General features: G+C 44.5%; 1 protein-coding gene and 1 long non-coding RNA gene across 3 annotated transcripts in view; one reads left to right on the forward strand and one right to left on the reverse strand.

Annotated features, from left to right (window-relative positions):
* CCDC15 (coiled-coil domain containing 15) overlaps positions 1–4,498 on the forward strand; it is a 56,675-nt gene extending 52,177 nt beyond the window's left edge. For both annotated transcript variants that reach the window (XM_063943758.1, XM_063943757.1), the window contains 3 exons: positions 2,528–2,686; positions 3,395–3,543; positions 3,868–4,498. In XM_063943758.1, the coding sequence (XP_063799828.1) occupies positions 2,528–2,686; positions 3,395–3,543; positions 3,868–3,983 (424 nt within the window). In that variant the 3' untranslated portion in view covers positions 3,984–4,498. The remainder of the gene's footprint in view (positions 1–2,527; positions 2,687–3,394; positions 3,544–3,867) is intronic.
* Positions 4,499–4,559: 61 nt separating this feature from the next.
* Positions 4,560–15,744, reverse strand: part of LOC134966764 (uncharacterized) — a 182,516-nt gene continuing 171,331 nt past the window's right edge. The window contains exon 3 of the long non-coding RNA XR_010188705.1: positions 4,560–5,011. This is a non-coding gene — a long non-coding RNA (uncharacterized LOC134966764). The remainder of the gene's footprint in view (positions 5,012–15,744) is intronic.

Below are 15,744 nucleotides of genomic sequence, written 5' to 3' on the forward strand. Positions count from 1 at the left end.
GGAGTTCAGGTCACCCTTGCTGTGCTAGACTGGTGAAGGTGGTCATTCTAGTTGGACATAGAAAGGATGACCGTAAATCCTGGTGACTTCCTCTAGGACGAGACCTAAATCAGGGTCCCTTCCTTCATCAGGATATAGTTCAGTTGGCTTTAACAGTGTGACTATTGTCATGGTTCATAAAAGTCTGATTGTATGTATTCTTAATGCCAGAAACTACCATAGATGATGTCCAGTGACTACACAAACCATTGCCAGATGGCTTACTTTGGTTATGTCTGGTATGGTATATCTTGGTTGGGAATAATCTGTTCCTGAAACTATAAAGCTCATTCTACCGGATTGGCGAGTGCCTCCTGGGGTGGCGCTGTAACAGAGTCTTAGCGCAGCTGTCACCTCGTCATGCTCTTGTGTGCTCACAAAATGTCATTTTGTATCTAGCTTTTGATGGAAGCAATTCATAAATGTGGAGTGTACCCCCCCTCTCCTGCAGTCTCCCCATGGTTGTGGTGTCCCCCAAATTGGAGGGGAGGGAAAACAAGATGTTTGTACTTGCGTTAAATCTATCTCTGCGAACTGAGAGATGTTGTGCTCCTCCTGTCACACTTTTCTCGTCTCTCTGTGTTACTTATTCTCTCCTCTGAGGCTTAGTAAATAACTGGTGATCGCTGATGGCAGAGAATATAGAGGGGAAATGGATTCCGTATGCTATCGCGATGGACGGATGTCGGCGGTCAGAAGACTGACAGTGGAAGACCCCTTCTAATGCCTAAACCTAACCTCCCACCCCCTGTTGCGCTGAAAGAACAATCGGGGATTCCGGGTGTTGGTATTCTGACACTGGGATCCTGTCCGGCGACATTTTGACTGCATCTCGGGGAAAAAGCTGCCTTTTATTCTCTGTATTTGCCTCCAATGATTCCCTTATCATGTTTGATATAGGAAAGCATGGCAAACCTGACTGCTATCTGTAGCTTATAGTAATGACTGTGTATTTTTGGTGTTAAAGGTGTTTACTGTATAGAATACTTTTATGTAGGGCCCTGCGTACCTCTGTCTACTTTGGGTGGGGTGGAGAAACTTGGCAAAGGACACTTTTCAGAAAGCTTAATAAACACCCCTAATCGCATTGGATAGAGTGTTCTCATTGCTCTATGCCCTGCCTTCACATTGCACGCAGTACAGCTGCCACAGGCAAAGGAAGGCGGACTAGGAGTCTGCACTCCCGCAAGTTTAGCTTACACAGTGACGGAAGAGGTTTATAGGTAAGCACGCTTGCCCCCTTCCTATTGGTATAGTATGTAGTAAAGCAAACAAATAGTGCTATAGATCTGATTTGTCAGCTTTAACCCCAGTCAATATGTATGTAGAGACTTGTTTTGATCTCATTGAATACACTGACCGAGAGAGCACGTGTTGTTCATTCTCCTCCAATTGCAATATGAACAAAAAAAACCCAAAACCTTCTCTTTAGGTGATGTGATAAATGCTTTGTTTCCTATTGGTGGAGATAGCCAGGTGCCTGCTTTTCTGCGCCTTTACTTTCACAGGCGGTTTTAACATAATAACATAGTAACTAAGGTTGAAAAAAGACAATTGTCCATCGAGTTCAACATAACTGTGGTCTCCTATGCAGTCTTATTATAGGACTAGTTATTTTTATGTAAGGACTAGTTATAGTAACTATAATGCGTGCCTACGCACCATAACCCTGAATATCTTTATCCAATAGGAATTTATCTAACCCATTCTTAAAGGTGTTGACTGAGTCCGCAGTTACTACTCTCTCAGGCAGGGAATTCCAAACACGTATTGTCCTTACTGTGAAAAAACCTTTTTGCCTCAATGTGCGGAAACTCCTCTCCTCTAACCTAAGCGAGTGACCACGTGTTCTCGGTGCAGATCTTATAGAAAGCAGGTCCCTCCCAAGCTCTGTGTTTTGACCCCTTATATATTTGTAGAGGTTGATCATGTCTCCTCTTTTCCAATGTAAACATGCCTAGCCTTGCAAGCCTTTCCTCGTATTCCAGCGTCTCCATGCCCTTGATTAGTTTAGTCGTCCGCCTCTGAACCTTTTCTAGCTCCAGGATATCCTTTTTGTAATATGGTGCCCAAAATTGCACACAGTATTCAAGATGTGGCCTCACTAGTGATTTATATAATGGGAGTATAATACACTCGTCCTTTGCATCAATTCCCTGTTTTATGCATGCTAATATCTTATTAGCCTTCTTTGCTGCACTCCTACTTTGGGTACTGCTGCTTAGTTTGTTATCTATGTCTTTTTTCAGTACAGAATCGCCTAATTTTACCCCATTTAGTATGTAGGTGTTATTTTTGGTCTTGCCCCCACAGTGCATTACCTTACACTTGTCTGTGTTGAATCTCATTCTTCATTTTGCTGCCCATGCTTCCAGTTTAGAGAGACTCAGCATCCCCCTCCGTATTTATCCCCCTCCCCCCTTCTGTCCAGCACAAGAAAAGCGACATTTGTAGGCAGCAGAAATTTATAACGTCTCTCTCCTCACAGAATGAAGCGGGAGCGAGAAGCCGAGCGGCAAGTGGAAGAGCAGAGATTGTGCAGGGCTGCGCGTCCAGATACACCGAGGAACGTGCGCGAGTTGGAGACGCTCCTGGAGACAACTGAACAACATAGAGAGAGAAGACAGAAAACCAAAGAACACAACCGGTAAATTGTTGGATAAATCGCACAGTGGGCCTAATACCTCTGCCCCACCTGCAGTGCACATGGTTGTGCCCAACTGCTAAAAAAAATTGCTGCTACGATCAGGTCTGAATTACCCCCAGAGTAATGTAACCTGAAAATACTGGAGTAACTGCTCCCTATCAGACGCCTTTGTGTCACTGGCTTGTGTGAAATAGTTTATTTAATGTACTGATATAAACATTACATTGTAACCGCTCGGAAACATTCCTTCTGCACCCTTTGTACCTGTCTGTCCATCTTGTAATTGGACACTAATAGTATTCTGTACTCGCCGGTGATAAACAGTACTTTCTCCTGCAGATGTCCACACTGTACAGTGGCACATTCTCACACTGATGGGTCATTATGCTGAAACCAGGAGACGGCGGCTGTAATGTATCGTTATGTTGTACATATATGGGCGGTTTTCAAATGTTATATCACGCCTAATCTCCTTTCTAAAGTGGTCCCCATTATCGCTCATATTGCGCCCATAGTAATCAGGTTTAGCTGCGTAAAGGGTTGGGCACTCTCGCTACCCCGGTGGTAGCGAGCTGAAATGATTATACCACGCCCGTCAGCAGAAACAGAACGAGTGTGGAAGGGGGTGAAAAGAATTGAATACCACCCATAACCCAGCTAGTGTACTGTGTATACCCTGACACCCTCTTTTCACACGCTGTCATCCAGATATGTAGATGCTTTGCGGGCCCAGATGAAAGACAAGATGACTCTGCATAACATTGAGCTGCCGCCGTTATGCTGCTGTGGAACGGATTTCTGGGACGCTCACCCCGACACCTGCGCTAATAACTGCATGTTTTACAAGAACCCCAAAGGTACTATGTAGTGTTATTGTGGAACCCTGTGAATGTGATAAAGTAGATGTATAGACTTTAGCAGAACTTGATTAATCAATATGAATCACTCCCTGTTTAGAAGAACGCAATGCGTGAATTGGTAGATTCATACCCGGGGGTGGGGCCAGTGATCTATTGGCTGTTAGTATCGGGGGGGTTTCAGCTGCCAGTGTGGAATGGGGATGTAACACGGATGCAGTGGAACGACACTGAATAAATATTACGATATATACATATAAAGCGGACAACTGAATATTCATGTTTTATTCGTGTCGTAACCACCTGAATGTTTCTCGCTGTCAGCGTACACTCGGGCCTTGCAGTCGGTTCTCTCGTCTCGTGACACATGGGATGGAAACGCTAGCTCCAGATTCTCCGCCTGTAACATCAGCTCGTCACGACCCCGGTCCCTCAAGTAATCTGGACATCCGCTCTGGATAGGAACAAGCATCTGTGTGCAGTTATTTATTGATCAAGGACTTCTAGAGATTGACATTCTAGTTCTGAATTTGAATGAAGCCCGTCCCATGTACAGAATCGGATCTGCTGTAATTTACCATTAAGGTTCTGAGCTGGCCACAGCCCTTCACCGCCAAGTCTTCTCTCACACCTTTGCTGAGCCTATGTTTTTTTTAGGCTGGTCACATTCCAGCTGCAATAGCCGTAGCCCGTGTATGCAGTATCCACACCCATTATATAGTGTCACAGAAAGAAATCTATCCAAAATGGGTAAGAAAATGTTTATTAAAATCGCACAAAAAGTGAATTCATAGCAAGTGTGTGTGTGGTGGGGAGGGGGGTTCTATCTTATTTACTACACGCCAGCAAGAAATACAGTACCTTGTATTCTGGCATCAATGCACATTTCCGAAACACAAATAGCAGGATTCTACATATGGGCTTTCATAATAAAATCCGTACTTTCAAAAATTAATATGCATTTATTTGTCTACTTTGCACAGTTCTGGATGAAATACTTAACGTGTAAGAATAACGTGTAGCTCAATAAGGTATTGTATATTCTTGTAATAACCGCAAAATATTACGACAACCCTGAAAGTTTTTTTTTTTTAGGGGAGTTCTTCCTTCATTTACAGACCTACAGTAATTCCCTGTAGTGTTAGGGGTCCAGGTTTGATGATCACACTTTTCACTAGTCAAAACCATAAGTGTGTAAGTTCTAGGATAGGGTTATGACGTATTTAGTGGCCTTCACCAGTCTCCCGACTCTGCGTATTTTTCTGCAGTACAACGGGTTGAACACCAAAATCTGTCATAGTCTTCCGTGACCCCGGCCACCAGTAGATGCTTGTGCGCGACTGGTAAGTAGCGTAACTTTGAAGTGGTTTGCGTTCCTTCAGTGTACGACCGGTCCTTGGCACTTCTAAGGTTTATTCTGAGTCCCACTTGTCCTCATCACTGAATGGGGCTAACTAAGGTGTGACGTCTGTAAAAAAAAAAAAAAAAATTACATTTGTGTTAAGCGTCACGTTACCATGATTTCTAAACACGATATAAGTGGTAACACGGGAATAAGCACTTGGCACGGAATGTGCAATTACAATCAGCATGAAGTGTGACTTTGCACAGAGTGCTACACAATACTCTTGCAATTTTGCTGGGTTTAGTTTAATTTTCTTTATTACTTTAAACACTAATTATAGCGGGGTTTCCGTAATCCAGTCTTCGTGGACTAACAGTGCTTGTTTTCCAGGTGTCCTCACAGAATAACAAGCATTAAATAGTACCACACGCTGCGTTCCTCTGATTTTATACCAACCGAAACCTACAGAGAAGAGTTTATCTATGTTGGCGTACCACTCTTCTGGGATAGCATGTAACAGTGTCCCACGTACCGGGTGCATCACGTTACCCTTGTGCTTTACAGAGAGATCTGGGGTCCCAATAATGTCCTCACTAGGCCGTGATTCCTGAGTGGAGTATAGGGATAGTATTGTGGAAACTGATACTACCAATACAGTACAGGAATATACGACAACGTACTGTATGCGGCTCCCTGACATTATTCATCACTGTCTCAGTATGTTACTGCAGGGCTTTGTGACCCTCATTAAATAATTAGTTTGGGGGATAGAAAATAGAGAAAAATATAATTGTGTAACTGATTAGTGCACGTGAGTGATGGGTGCGACTTATTATGTGTGACCTGGAATTATATGGAGTAGTGAAAACAAATCTACAGTCTGTCTCGCACCAATTACATGACGTTGCTGATGCAGTCACAGCTTTTTCTCGTAATATCTATTTATACTTATACTTGTTGTTAATGAGTCAGGCATATAGGAGGGGCTGATTGTATCTACCACCAGAGGGCAATTCATCCCCCCATTCCTCCTCCTCCTCCTCCTCCTCCTCCTCCTCGTTTATGAGGTATATTGTGCAGCCACACCAATCCCCTGGTTTCTTCTATGCAATCCGGAATGAAAAGTAGTAGAAAATAAGACCAATGTTGATTTTGTCAGGAAAATATAAATACGCCGGTAGGGAAAAGAAATGTCTGTTTTGTATTGCCAGGAGTGAGACGCTGAGGTCTTACGCTGACAGGTATTATATACACAATGTTTTGCAAGAGTATTCAGCCCCCTAAAAAGTCAACAGATTTCTCTATACTCCAACTAGCGCTTGCCCGCGGCTTCGCGCGCGTGAATATGTTATTGCTCAGTGCAAAGACAGTAGTGCCACGTAATATTGTGATATATATTTTATATTGTATAAATTGATCACAGAATGTCTATAAAGGACATTGCCATTTCTCCTTCAGGGATTAACATAAAAAGATGCTTGGGGCTACTAAGCCATGGGCAAGCCACGTAGAGCTGCTCATGGGATAGGGAGGCCAATCCCGGGCCATTTTTTATTCAGAGCCGGGTATTGGGATTGAAAAAAATCTTAATCCCGGGATTGATTTGTCCAGCTTCAATTTATGTATGTGGCGGAGGGGGTCAGGGGGGGTTTCAAGTGGAGGAAGGAGGTGATACTGCACTTCTAGACAGTGTCTGTGCCGGGCGCTCAGCGCTGCTAGTGGAGAGAGACTGCAGGTGGGGGGGAGGAGGTGATACTGCACTGCTAGGCAGCGTCTGTGCCAGGTGCTCAGCGCTGCTAGTGGAGAGAGACTGCCGGTGGGGGAAGGAGGTGAGGCTGCACTGCTAGGCAGCGTCTATGCCGGTCGCTCAGCGCTGCTAGTGGAGAGAGACTGCAGGTGGGGGGAGGAGGTGATACTGCACTGCTAAGCAGCGTCTGTGCCAGGTGCTCAGCGCTGCTAGTGGAGAGACTGCCAGTGGGGGAGGAGGTGATACTGCACTGCTAGGCAGCGTCTGTGCCAGGTGCTCAGCGCTGCTAGTGGAGAGAGACTGCCGGTGGGGGAGGAGGTGAGGCTGCACTGCTAGGCAGCGTCTGTGCCAGGTGCTCAGCGCTGCTAGTGGAGAGAGACTGCCGGTGGGGGAAGGAGGTGATACTGCACTGCTAGACAGTGTCTGTGCCAGGTGCTCAGCGCTGCTAGTGGAGAGAGACTGCCGGTGGGGGGGGAGGAGGTGAGGCTGCACTGCTAGGCCGTGTCTGTGCCAGGTGCTCAGCGCTGCTAGTGGGAGAGAGACTGGCGGTGGGGGGAGGAGGTGAGGCTGCACTGCTAGACAGTGTCTGTGCCAGGTGCTCAGCGCTGCTAGTGGAGAGAGACTGCCGGTGGGGGAAGGAGGTGATACTGCACTGCTAGGCCGTGTCTGTGCCAGGTGCTCAGCGCTGCTAGTGGAGAGAGACTGCCGGTGGGGGAAGGAGGTGATACTGCACTGCTAGACAGTGTCTGTGCCAGGTGCTCAGCGCTGCTAGTGGAGAGAGACTGCAGGTGGGGGGGAGGAGGTGAGGCTGCACTGCTAGACAGTGTCTGTGCCAGGTGCTCAGCGCTGCTAGTGGAGAGAGACTGCCGGTGGGGGAAGGAGGTGATACTGCACTGCTAGGCAGCGTCTGTGCCAGGTGCTCAGCGCTGCTAGTGGAGAGAGACTGCCGGTGGGGGAAGGAGGTGATACTGCACTGCTAGGCCGTGTCTGTGCCGGGTGCTCAGCGCTGCTAGTGGAGAGAGACTGCCGGTGGGGGAAGGAGGTGATACTGCACTGCTAGGCAGCGTCTGTGCCAGGTGCTCAGCGCTGCTAGTGGAGAGAGACTGCCGGTGGGGGAAGGAGGTGATACTGCACTGCTAGGCAGCGTCTGTGCCAGGTGCTCAGCGCTGCTAGTGGAGAGAGACTGCCGGTGGGGGGAGGAGGTGAGGCTGCACTGCTAGGCAGCGTCTGTGCCGGGCGCTCAGCGCTGCTAGTGGGAGAGAGACTGGCGGTGGGGGGAGGAGGTGAGGCTGCACTGCTAGACAGTGTCTGTGCCAGGTGCTCAGCGCTGCTAGTGGAGAGAGACTGCCGGTGGGGGAAGGAGGTGATACTGCACTGCTAGGCCGTGTCTGTGCCAGGTGCTCAGCGCTGCTAGTGGAGAGAGACTGCCGTTGGGGGAAGGAGGTGATACTGCACTGCTAGGCAGCGTCTGTGCCAGGTGCTCAGCGCTGCTAGTGGAGAGAGACTGCCGGTGGGGGAAGGAGTTGAGGCTGCACTGCTAGGCAGCGTCTGTGCCAGGTGCTCAGCGCTGCTAGTGGAGAGAGACTGCCGGTGGGGGAAGGAGGTGATACTGCACTGCTAGGCAGCGTCTGTGCCAGGTGCTCAGCGCTGCTAGTGGAGAGAGACTGCCAGTGGGGGGAGGAGGTGAGGCTGCACTGCTAGGCAGCGTCTGTGCCGGGCGCTCAGCGCTGCTAGTGGGAGAGAGACTGGCGGTGGGGGAAGGAGGTGAGGCTGCTCGGTTTCAGAAAGCCGCGTCTGAACTGGGTGCTCAGAGATGCCCGGAGAGATTAGCTGCTGGGGGAAGTGAGGTGGGGAACTGCGCATGTAAGCCCGTGAATCGCCAATCCTGAAGTTCAAATCCCGGTGTTTTTGGGCCAGAATCCCGGGATCCCGCCGATCCCGGGATTGTCCTCCCTACTCATGGGAGAAGCAGCTGGTCCTGAAATCTACGCCTGCAGCCCCGAGGGTTTTTTCGAGGTGTGCAATATATGTATGTAATATACATACATACATACATACATACATACATACATACATACATACATACATACATACATACATACATATATATATATATATATATATATATATATATATATATATATATATATATAGAAAAAATCCAAGAATAACCACAAAAGCGATCAAACCCAGAAGAACCAGCACACAGCTTAGATGCAAAAGGAAGTTTTACTTGTCCAGAAAATTCATTAAAAGAGGCAACAAGCATATAGCACACATGATGGTAGCAGCATGAATATATCAATGAGTACTTATCATTCCATTCCGACAGCTGTTTCGATTATCTTCTTCATGGGAATAGATAAAGTGACATGGTGCTGTACACTGCCAACCGCAGTGTCTATTTCCAAAGTGACATGTGCCTTGAGTGTTTAGCCCATGAGTGCCTTATATAGTGTGTGGAGTACTTACCTGTGAGCTGTCTCACCTGTTCCCCGTCACATGTGGAAGTCAGTTACGTCACCTCCAAGCAGCACGGCGAGCCGTGAACCGGAAGTGACGTACAGGGGAAGGTTTTGTCCGCTACACATCGTCTGCAGCCACACGATGGAGCCGGACCCTATCCTTCCTGCACGGAGAAACACGTCTCCGTAACTGTGTCCCAGTGCTGTGGGTCGCCCTCGGGCTGCGCGTCACCACTAACGCGTCACCCGTGGCAACCAGCAGGCTGCGCTCAAGACAGTCCGGGCAAATGAACACACCCGGAACTGAAGAGACACCTGGCCTGTTTCCGGGGACAAGGGGAGAGGCGCACAGGCATCGAATAACAACAAATACTATACAGTACAAAATGACATAAAACAAATAATATAAAAAGATGAATCATATGATTAATGCACAAATATAGTATGATAATAAAGCATGTATATGGCCAGTAATGAGTTATTTGACAATAAGTTGATATGGATTAATGTATGTCACTGGCTACATTACTAATTACTATGCGTTAATTATATCCTATAGATCATGCTTTATAAGAAAGCCAAAACATGCAGGCCTTTTAGTAAGTAGATATATGAATCATCAACTGAAATATACATATAAATACAAAAAAATTTTTTTAAAATGAACAAATAGTAACTAGATTAGACAATGGATCCGGATGCAAAGTCATCAGGCCCACATGTGTTCAGATACAAAAAATGAAAAAATATATAAAAAAGGAAACAAAAGAAAAAAGAAGAAAAAGAGAAAAAAGAAAAAATGAATTATTTATAAAAAAGGTACCAACGAGAATTCCTCATTAAGTCCCAATGGTGAAAGGGAAAACAGCCGTCGGATCCAGCGGCATTCCTGTTGTAGTAGCAGCTTATGACGGTCACCACCCCTCTTCAATGGTGGTATATGGTCGATGGGCATAAATAATAGATCTTTAATATGATGACCTTGATGAACAAAGTGTTTAGCAACTGGCGGAGTAGAGTTCTCAATTTTAATGAACGCTTTCTTAATCGATGACCGATGCAGGGCCATTCGTTCTTTGAGCATTCTGATGGTCTTTCCAACATACAGTTTCTTGCAGGGGCATTGGATCACGTAAACGACATATTTAGTCTCGCATGTCATTCGATGTTTCAATCGAAAAATATCTCCCCTGGTTGGATGGACAAACGTGCTGCCTGTGTGCATATGCTTGCAATTAACACAGGAGCCACATTTGTGTGCTCCTGGTCTCAATTGTAGCCAGCCAGTGCCTTGTTGTGACATTGGTGCTATATCAGAGTAGGTGATCTGATCTTTGAGATTTGGACTACGTTTGTAGCTGAATAATGGTAAGCTGTCGCAGAATTTTCCCATAGTTGGATCTGCCTGTAGAATGTGCCAATGCTTGGAGATCGCACGTCTCATGGCACCAGAGGCAACGGAATATGTGCTGGAAAAGACCAATCGTCCAATCTCTGGATCGTTATTCTTAGATCTTGATACTTCTGAGCGTTCCATCTGGAGGCATCTCGTGATAGCCCCTTGTATCTCTGTCGAATCATAGCCCCTCTCAATAAATTTCTTGCCCATCTCGGTCAAAGCAGCTGGTATTGATAATTCATCAGAGGTTATTCGCATCACACGTAAAAGTTGAGAAAAAGGTAGTCCCTTCTTTAATGGCTGCGGATGGAAACTTGTAGCCAATAAGAGAGAATTTTTGTCTGTAGGCTTCCTATACACCTGAGTGGTGATAGAACCATTGTTTAATTTAATCGTAACATCCAAAAAATTAATAGAAAAAAAGTCGTGAACACATGTGAGCCTGATAGACCCTGGAATTTGATTTAATCTGGTAATAAATTGTTGAAGCTTAGTCTCACCCCCAGTCCACAGCATGAACAGGTCGTCAATATATCGCACATAGAACAAAATATAAGATGAAAATTCCTGATCTGCCATGATATATTGTTGTTCATACTGAAACATAAACAAATTAGCATACGATGGGGCCACATTGGACCCCATCGCTGTGCCCTGTAATTGTAAGTAAAATGCATTTTCAAACAAAAAATAATTTTTATGTAAAATAAAGTCTAACAAAAGTAACAAAAATTCACTTGGTGGACCCTCATACTGTGGACTGGAGGCGATGGCCTTCCTAGTTGCCTCAATACCCTCAAGATGATTAATACAAGTGTATAAACTGGTGACATCAAGTGTCACCAGTATACAATCATTGGGAACAGAACCAACCGCCTTTAATTTCGATAGAAAATCTGAAGTGTCTTTGATGAAATATGGCGTTGATTGCACAACCGGCTGTAAAAAGAAGTCTACAAATTGGGATAATGTCTGGCACAAAGAGCCCCTGGAGGATATGATAGGTCTTCCAGGGGGTTTGTCCAGACATTTGTGGACTTTGGGCAAAACATAAATCAAAGGAATACGGGGAAAATCCTGAGTAAGGAATTTGGCAGTTTGGTCGTCAATCCAATAATTAGACACACCTAAGCCAATAATGGAGTCTGCCTCGCGTTTAAAATTATTGGTTGGATCAAAACGCAGTTGTTTGTAACATTGTTTGTCGGCCAGTTGTCGGTTAATTTCATCAATATAATCAGTACGGTTTAATAATACCACGCCCCCACCCTTGTCGGCGGGGCGTATGATGACCTTTGGGTTATCTCTTAGAGATTTGACTGCCAGCCTTTCTAATTTGGTCATATTGTGATTTTTAATTTTGATGTTCTTAATGCAGGGTAAGGTTTCTTTTTTAACTAAATTCATGAAAACCTCAATGGCAGGATTCATAGACGGTGGGTCAAAATTACTGGGTGTTTTAAATTGACTCCTATTGGCAGAATCAGTGTCCTTTTTTGAGAAGTAGTCTTTAAGTTTAAGTTGTCGAAAAAATTTAAATAATTCAACCTCACATTCAAACTCATTTTGTTTATACGTTTGAACAAAAGTGAGTCCTTTAGATAGTACTGACATTTCTGCCTCAGTTGGAGTATATTCTGATAAATTAAAGACAGTTATTTCCGTCCCCCCTTGTAATTCCTGCCTCCTGCACTTTTTGTGTTTGAGCCCCCCTCTCCTGCACGGTCTCTTGAGTCCGGGGTCTCTTTTGTTTTGCTCCTGGTGAACGTTTTGTCCCCTAAAAAACGACCCCTGTAGTTACCTGAATGGTCCGAATCACTTTGAGAGGTGTGTGATTCTATATCCGTAAATTGAACCTCAGTTTTATTACGGAAATTTTGACCTTTTCTCCAGGGACGTCTGTTAGTCTGTGTGAATAACCACGGGTAGACTCTCAGATCCCTATAATCGTCTTTTACTTTACGATATTTAGTTTTTTTAAAAACCAATAATTCGTTTTTAAATGTTTGGATTGAGTCGTCTAGTTTGGTTAACCAATCATTTGTAGAGTCTGTTTTTAAAGTTTCTAAGCCTGCACGCTCATAGCCCAATATTTCCTTTTTAATATTGTCAATGTCAGTGTTGACTTGTTGCACCACCAATACCATTAAGTCAAAACTACATTGATTGAGTATCTGACACCACTGACGACAAAACTCTTTGTTGTTCCGACCAAGTGTAGGCTGGTTTTTAATTCTGAAACCACGGGGAATTAAATTTTCTTTATGATATTGGGATATCGTTAAACCGTGTAGTTCCAGTTCTACAAGCCTTTTACGTAATCGCAACAAATCAGAGTATATTTCAGTGGGAGTATCTACATCAAAGGCTAATTGTTCAGTGGAAGAAAACAAAATCTTGGAAACTTCTTTGTCCAAGAATCGTTTTGTCCCAGTAATATCCTTAGCATCCAGATCCATTGTCCCAAAAAAATACACAACACACAAAAAAATAAGATGCACAAAAACAGTTACTTTAGAAAAAACAAGTTCCAAAAGAAACTGAAAAATGAAAAATAAAAAATGAAAAAATATGAAAAAAATGAAGGTTATATTTGTGGTGCAGCTCCCAGTCCATAATAACAGTCCGTTACCATGACGTATAAAAAAATCCACAAAAGCAGCCGCTTCTCACTTACAATTAGACAGAACGCTAGTGCACGGTTGGTATAATCATGTAGAAAAAATCCAAGAATATCCACAAAAGCGATCAAACCCAGAAGAACCAGCACACAGCTTAGATGCAAAAGGAAGTTTTACTTGTCCAGAAAATTCATTAAAAGAGGCAACAAGCATATAGCACACATGATGGTAGCAGCATGAATATATCAATGAGTACTTATCATTCCATTCCGACAGCTGTTTCGATTATCTTCTTCATGGGAATAGATAAAGTGACATGGTGCTGTACACTGCCAACCGCAGTGTCTATTTCCAAAGTGACATGTGCCTTGAGTGTTTAGCCCATGAGTGCCTTATATAGTGTGTGGAGTACTTACCTGTGAGCTGTCTCACCTGTTCCCCGTCACATGTGGAAGTCAGTTACGTCACCTCCAAGCAGCACGGCGAGCCGTGAACCGGAAGTGACGTACAGGGGAAGGTTTTGTCCGCTACACATCGTCTGCAGCCACACGATGGAGCCGGACCCTATCCTTCCTGCACGGAGAAACACGTCTCCGTAACTGTGTCCCAGTGCTGTGGGTCGCCCTCGGGCTGCGCGTCACCACTAACGCGTCACCCGTGGCAACCAGCAGGCTGCGCTCAAGACAGTCCGGGTTTTTTAGGGGACAAAACGTTCACCAGGAGCAAAACAAAAGAGACCCCGGACTCAAGAGACCGTGCAGGAGAGGGGGGCTCAAACACAAAAAGTGCAGGAGGCAGGAATTACAAGGGGGGACGGAAATAACTGTCTTTAATTTATCAGAATATACTCCAACTGAGGCAGAAATGTCAGTACTATCTAAAGGACTCACTTTTGTTCAAACGTATAAACAAAATGAGTTTGAATGTGAGGTTGAATTATTTAAATTTTTTCGACAACTTAAACTTAAAGACTACTTCTCAAAAAAGGACACTGATTCTGCCAATAGGAGTCAATTTAAAACACCCAGTAATTTTGACCCACCGTCTATGAATCCTGCCATTGAGGTTTTCATGAATTTAGTTAAAAAAGAAACCTTACCCTGCATTAAGAACATCAAAATTAAAAATCACAATATGACCAAATTAGAAAGGCTGGCAGTCAAATCTCTAAGAGATAACCCAAAGGTCATCATACGCCCCGCCGACAAGGGTGGGGGCGTGGTATTATTAAACCGTACTGATTATATTGATGAAATTAACCGACAACTGGCCGACAAACAATGTTACAAACAACTGCGTTTTGATCCAACCAATAATTTGAAACGCGAGGCAGACTCCATTATTGGCTTAGGTGTGTCTAATTATTGGATTGACGACCAAACTGCCAAATTCCTTACTCAGGATTTTCCCCGTATTCCTTTGATTTATGTTTTGCCCAAAGTCCACAAATGTCTGGACAAACCCCCTGGAAGACCTATCATATCCTCCAGGGGCTCTTTGTGCCAGACATTATCCCAATTTGTAGACTTCTTTTTACAGCCGGTTGTGCAATCAACGCCATATTTCATCAAAGACACTTCAGATTTTCTATCGAAATTAAAGGCGGTTGGTTCTGTTCCCAATGATTGTATACTGGTGACACTTGATGTCACCAGTTTATACACTTGTATTAATCATCTTGAGGGTATTGAGGCAACTAGGAAGGCCATCGCCTCCAGTCCACAGTATGAGGGTCCACCAAGTGAATTTTTGTTACTTTTGTTAGACTTTATTTTACATAAAAATTATTTTTTGTTTGAAAATTCATTTTACTTACAATTACAGGGCACAGCGATGGGGTCCAATGTGGCCCCATCGTATGCTAATTTGTTTATGTTTCAGTATGAACAACAATATATCATGGCAGATCAGGAATTTTCATCTTATATTTTGTTCTATGTGCGATATATTGACGACCTGTTCATGCTGTGGACTGGGGGTGAGACTAAGCTTCAACAATTTATTACCAGATTAAATCAAATTCCAGGGTCTATCAGGCTCACATGTGTTCACGACTTTTTTTCTATTAATTTTTTGGATGTTACGATTAAATTAAACAATGGTTCTATCACCACTCAGGTGTATAGGAAGCCTACAGACAAAAATTCTCTCTTATTGGCTACAAGTTTCCATCCGCAGCCATTAAAGAAGGGACTACCTTTTTCTCAACTTTTACGTGTGATGCGAATAACCTCTGATGAATTATCAATACCAGCTGCTTTGACCGAGATGGGCAAGAAATTTATTGAGAGGGGCTATGATTCGACAGAGATACAAGGGGCTATCACGAGATGCCTCCAGATGGAACGCTCAGAAGTATCAAGATCTAAGAATAACGATCCAGAGATTGGACGATTGGTCTTTTCCAGCACATATTCCGTTGCCTCTGGTGCCATGAGACGTGCGATCTCCAAGCATTGGCACATTCTACAGGCAGATCCAACTATGGGAAAATTCTGCGACAGCTTACCATTATTCAGCTACAAACGTAGTCCAAATCTCAAAGATCAGATCACCTACTCTGATATAGCACCAATGTCACAACAAGGCACTGGCTGGCTACAATTGAGACCAGGAGCACACAA

This window comes from Pseudophryne corroboree, chromosome 10, assembly GCF_028390025.1.
Source record: "Pseudophryne corroboree isolate aPseCor3 chromosome 10, aPseCor3.hap2, whole genome shotgun sequence".
Taxonomy (NCBI): Eukaryota; Metazoa; Chordata; class Amphibia; order Anura; family Myobatrachidae; genus Pseudophryne; species Pseudophryne corroboree.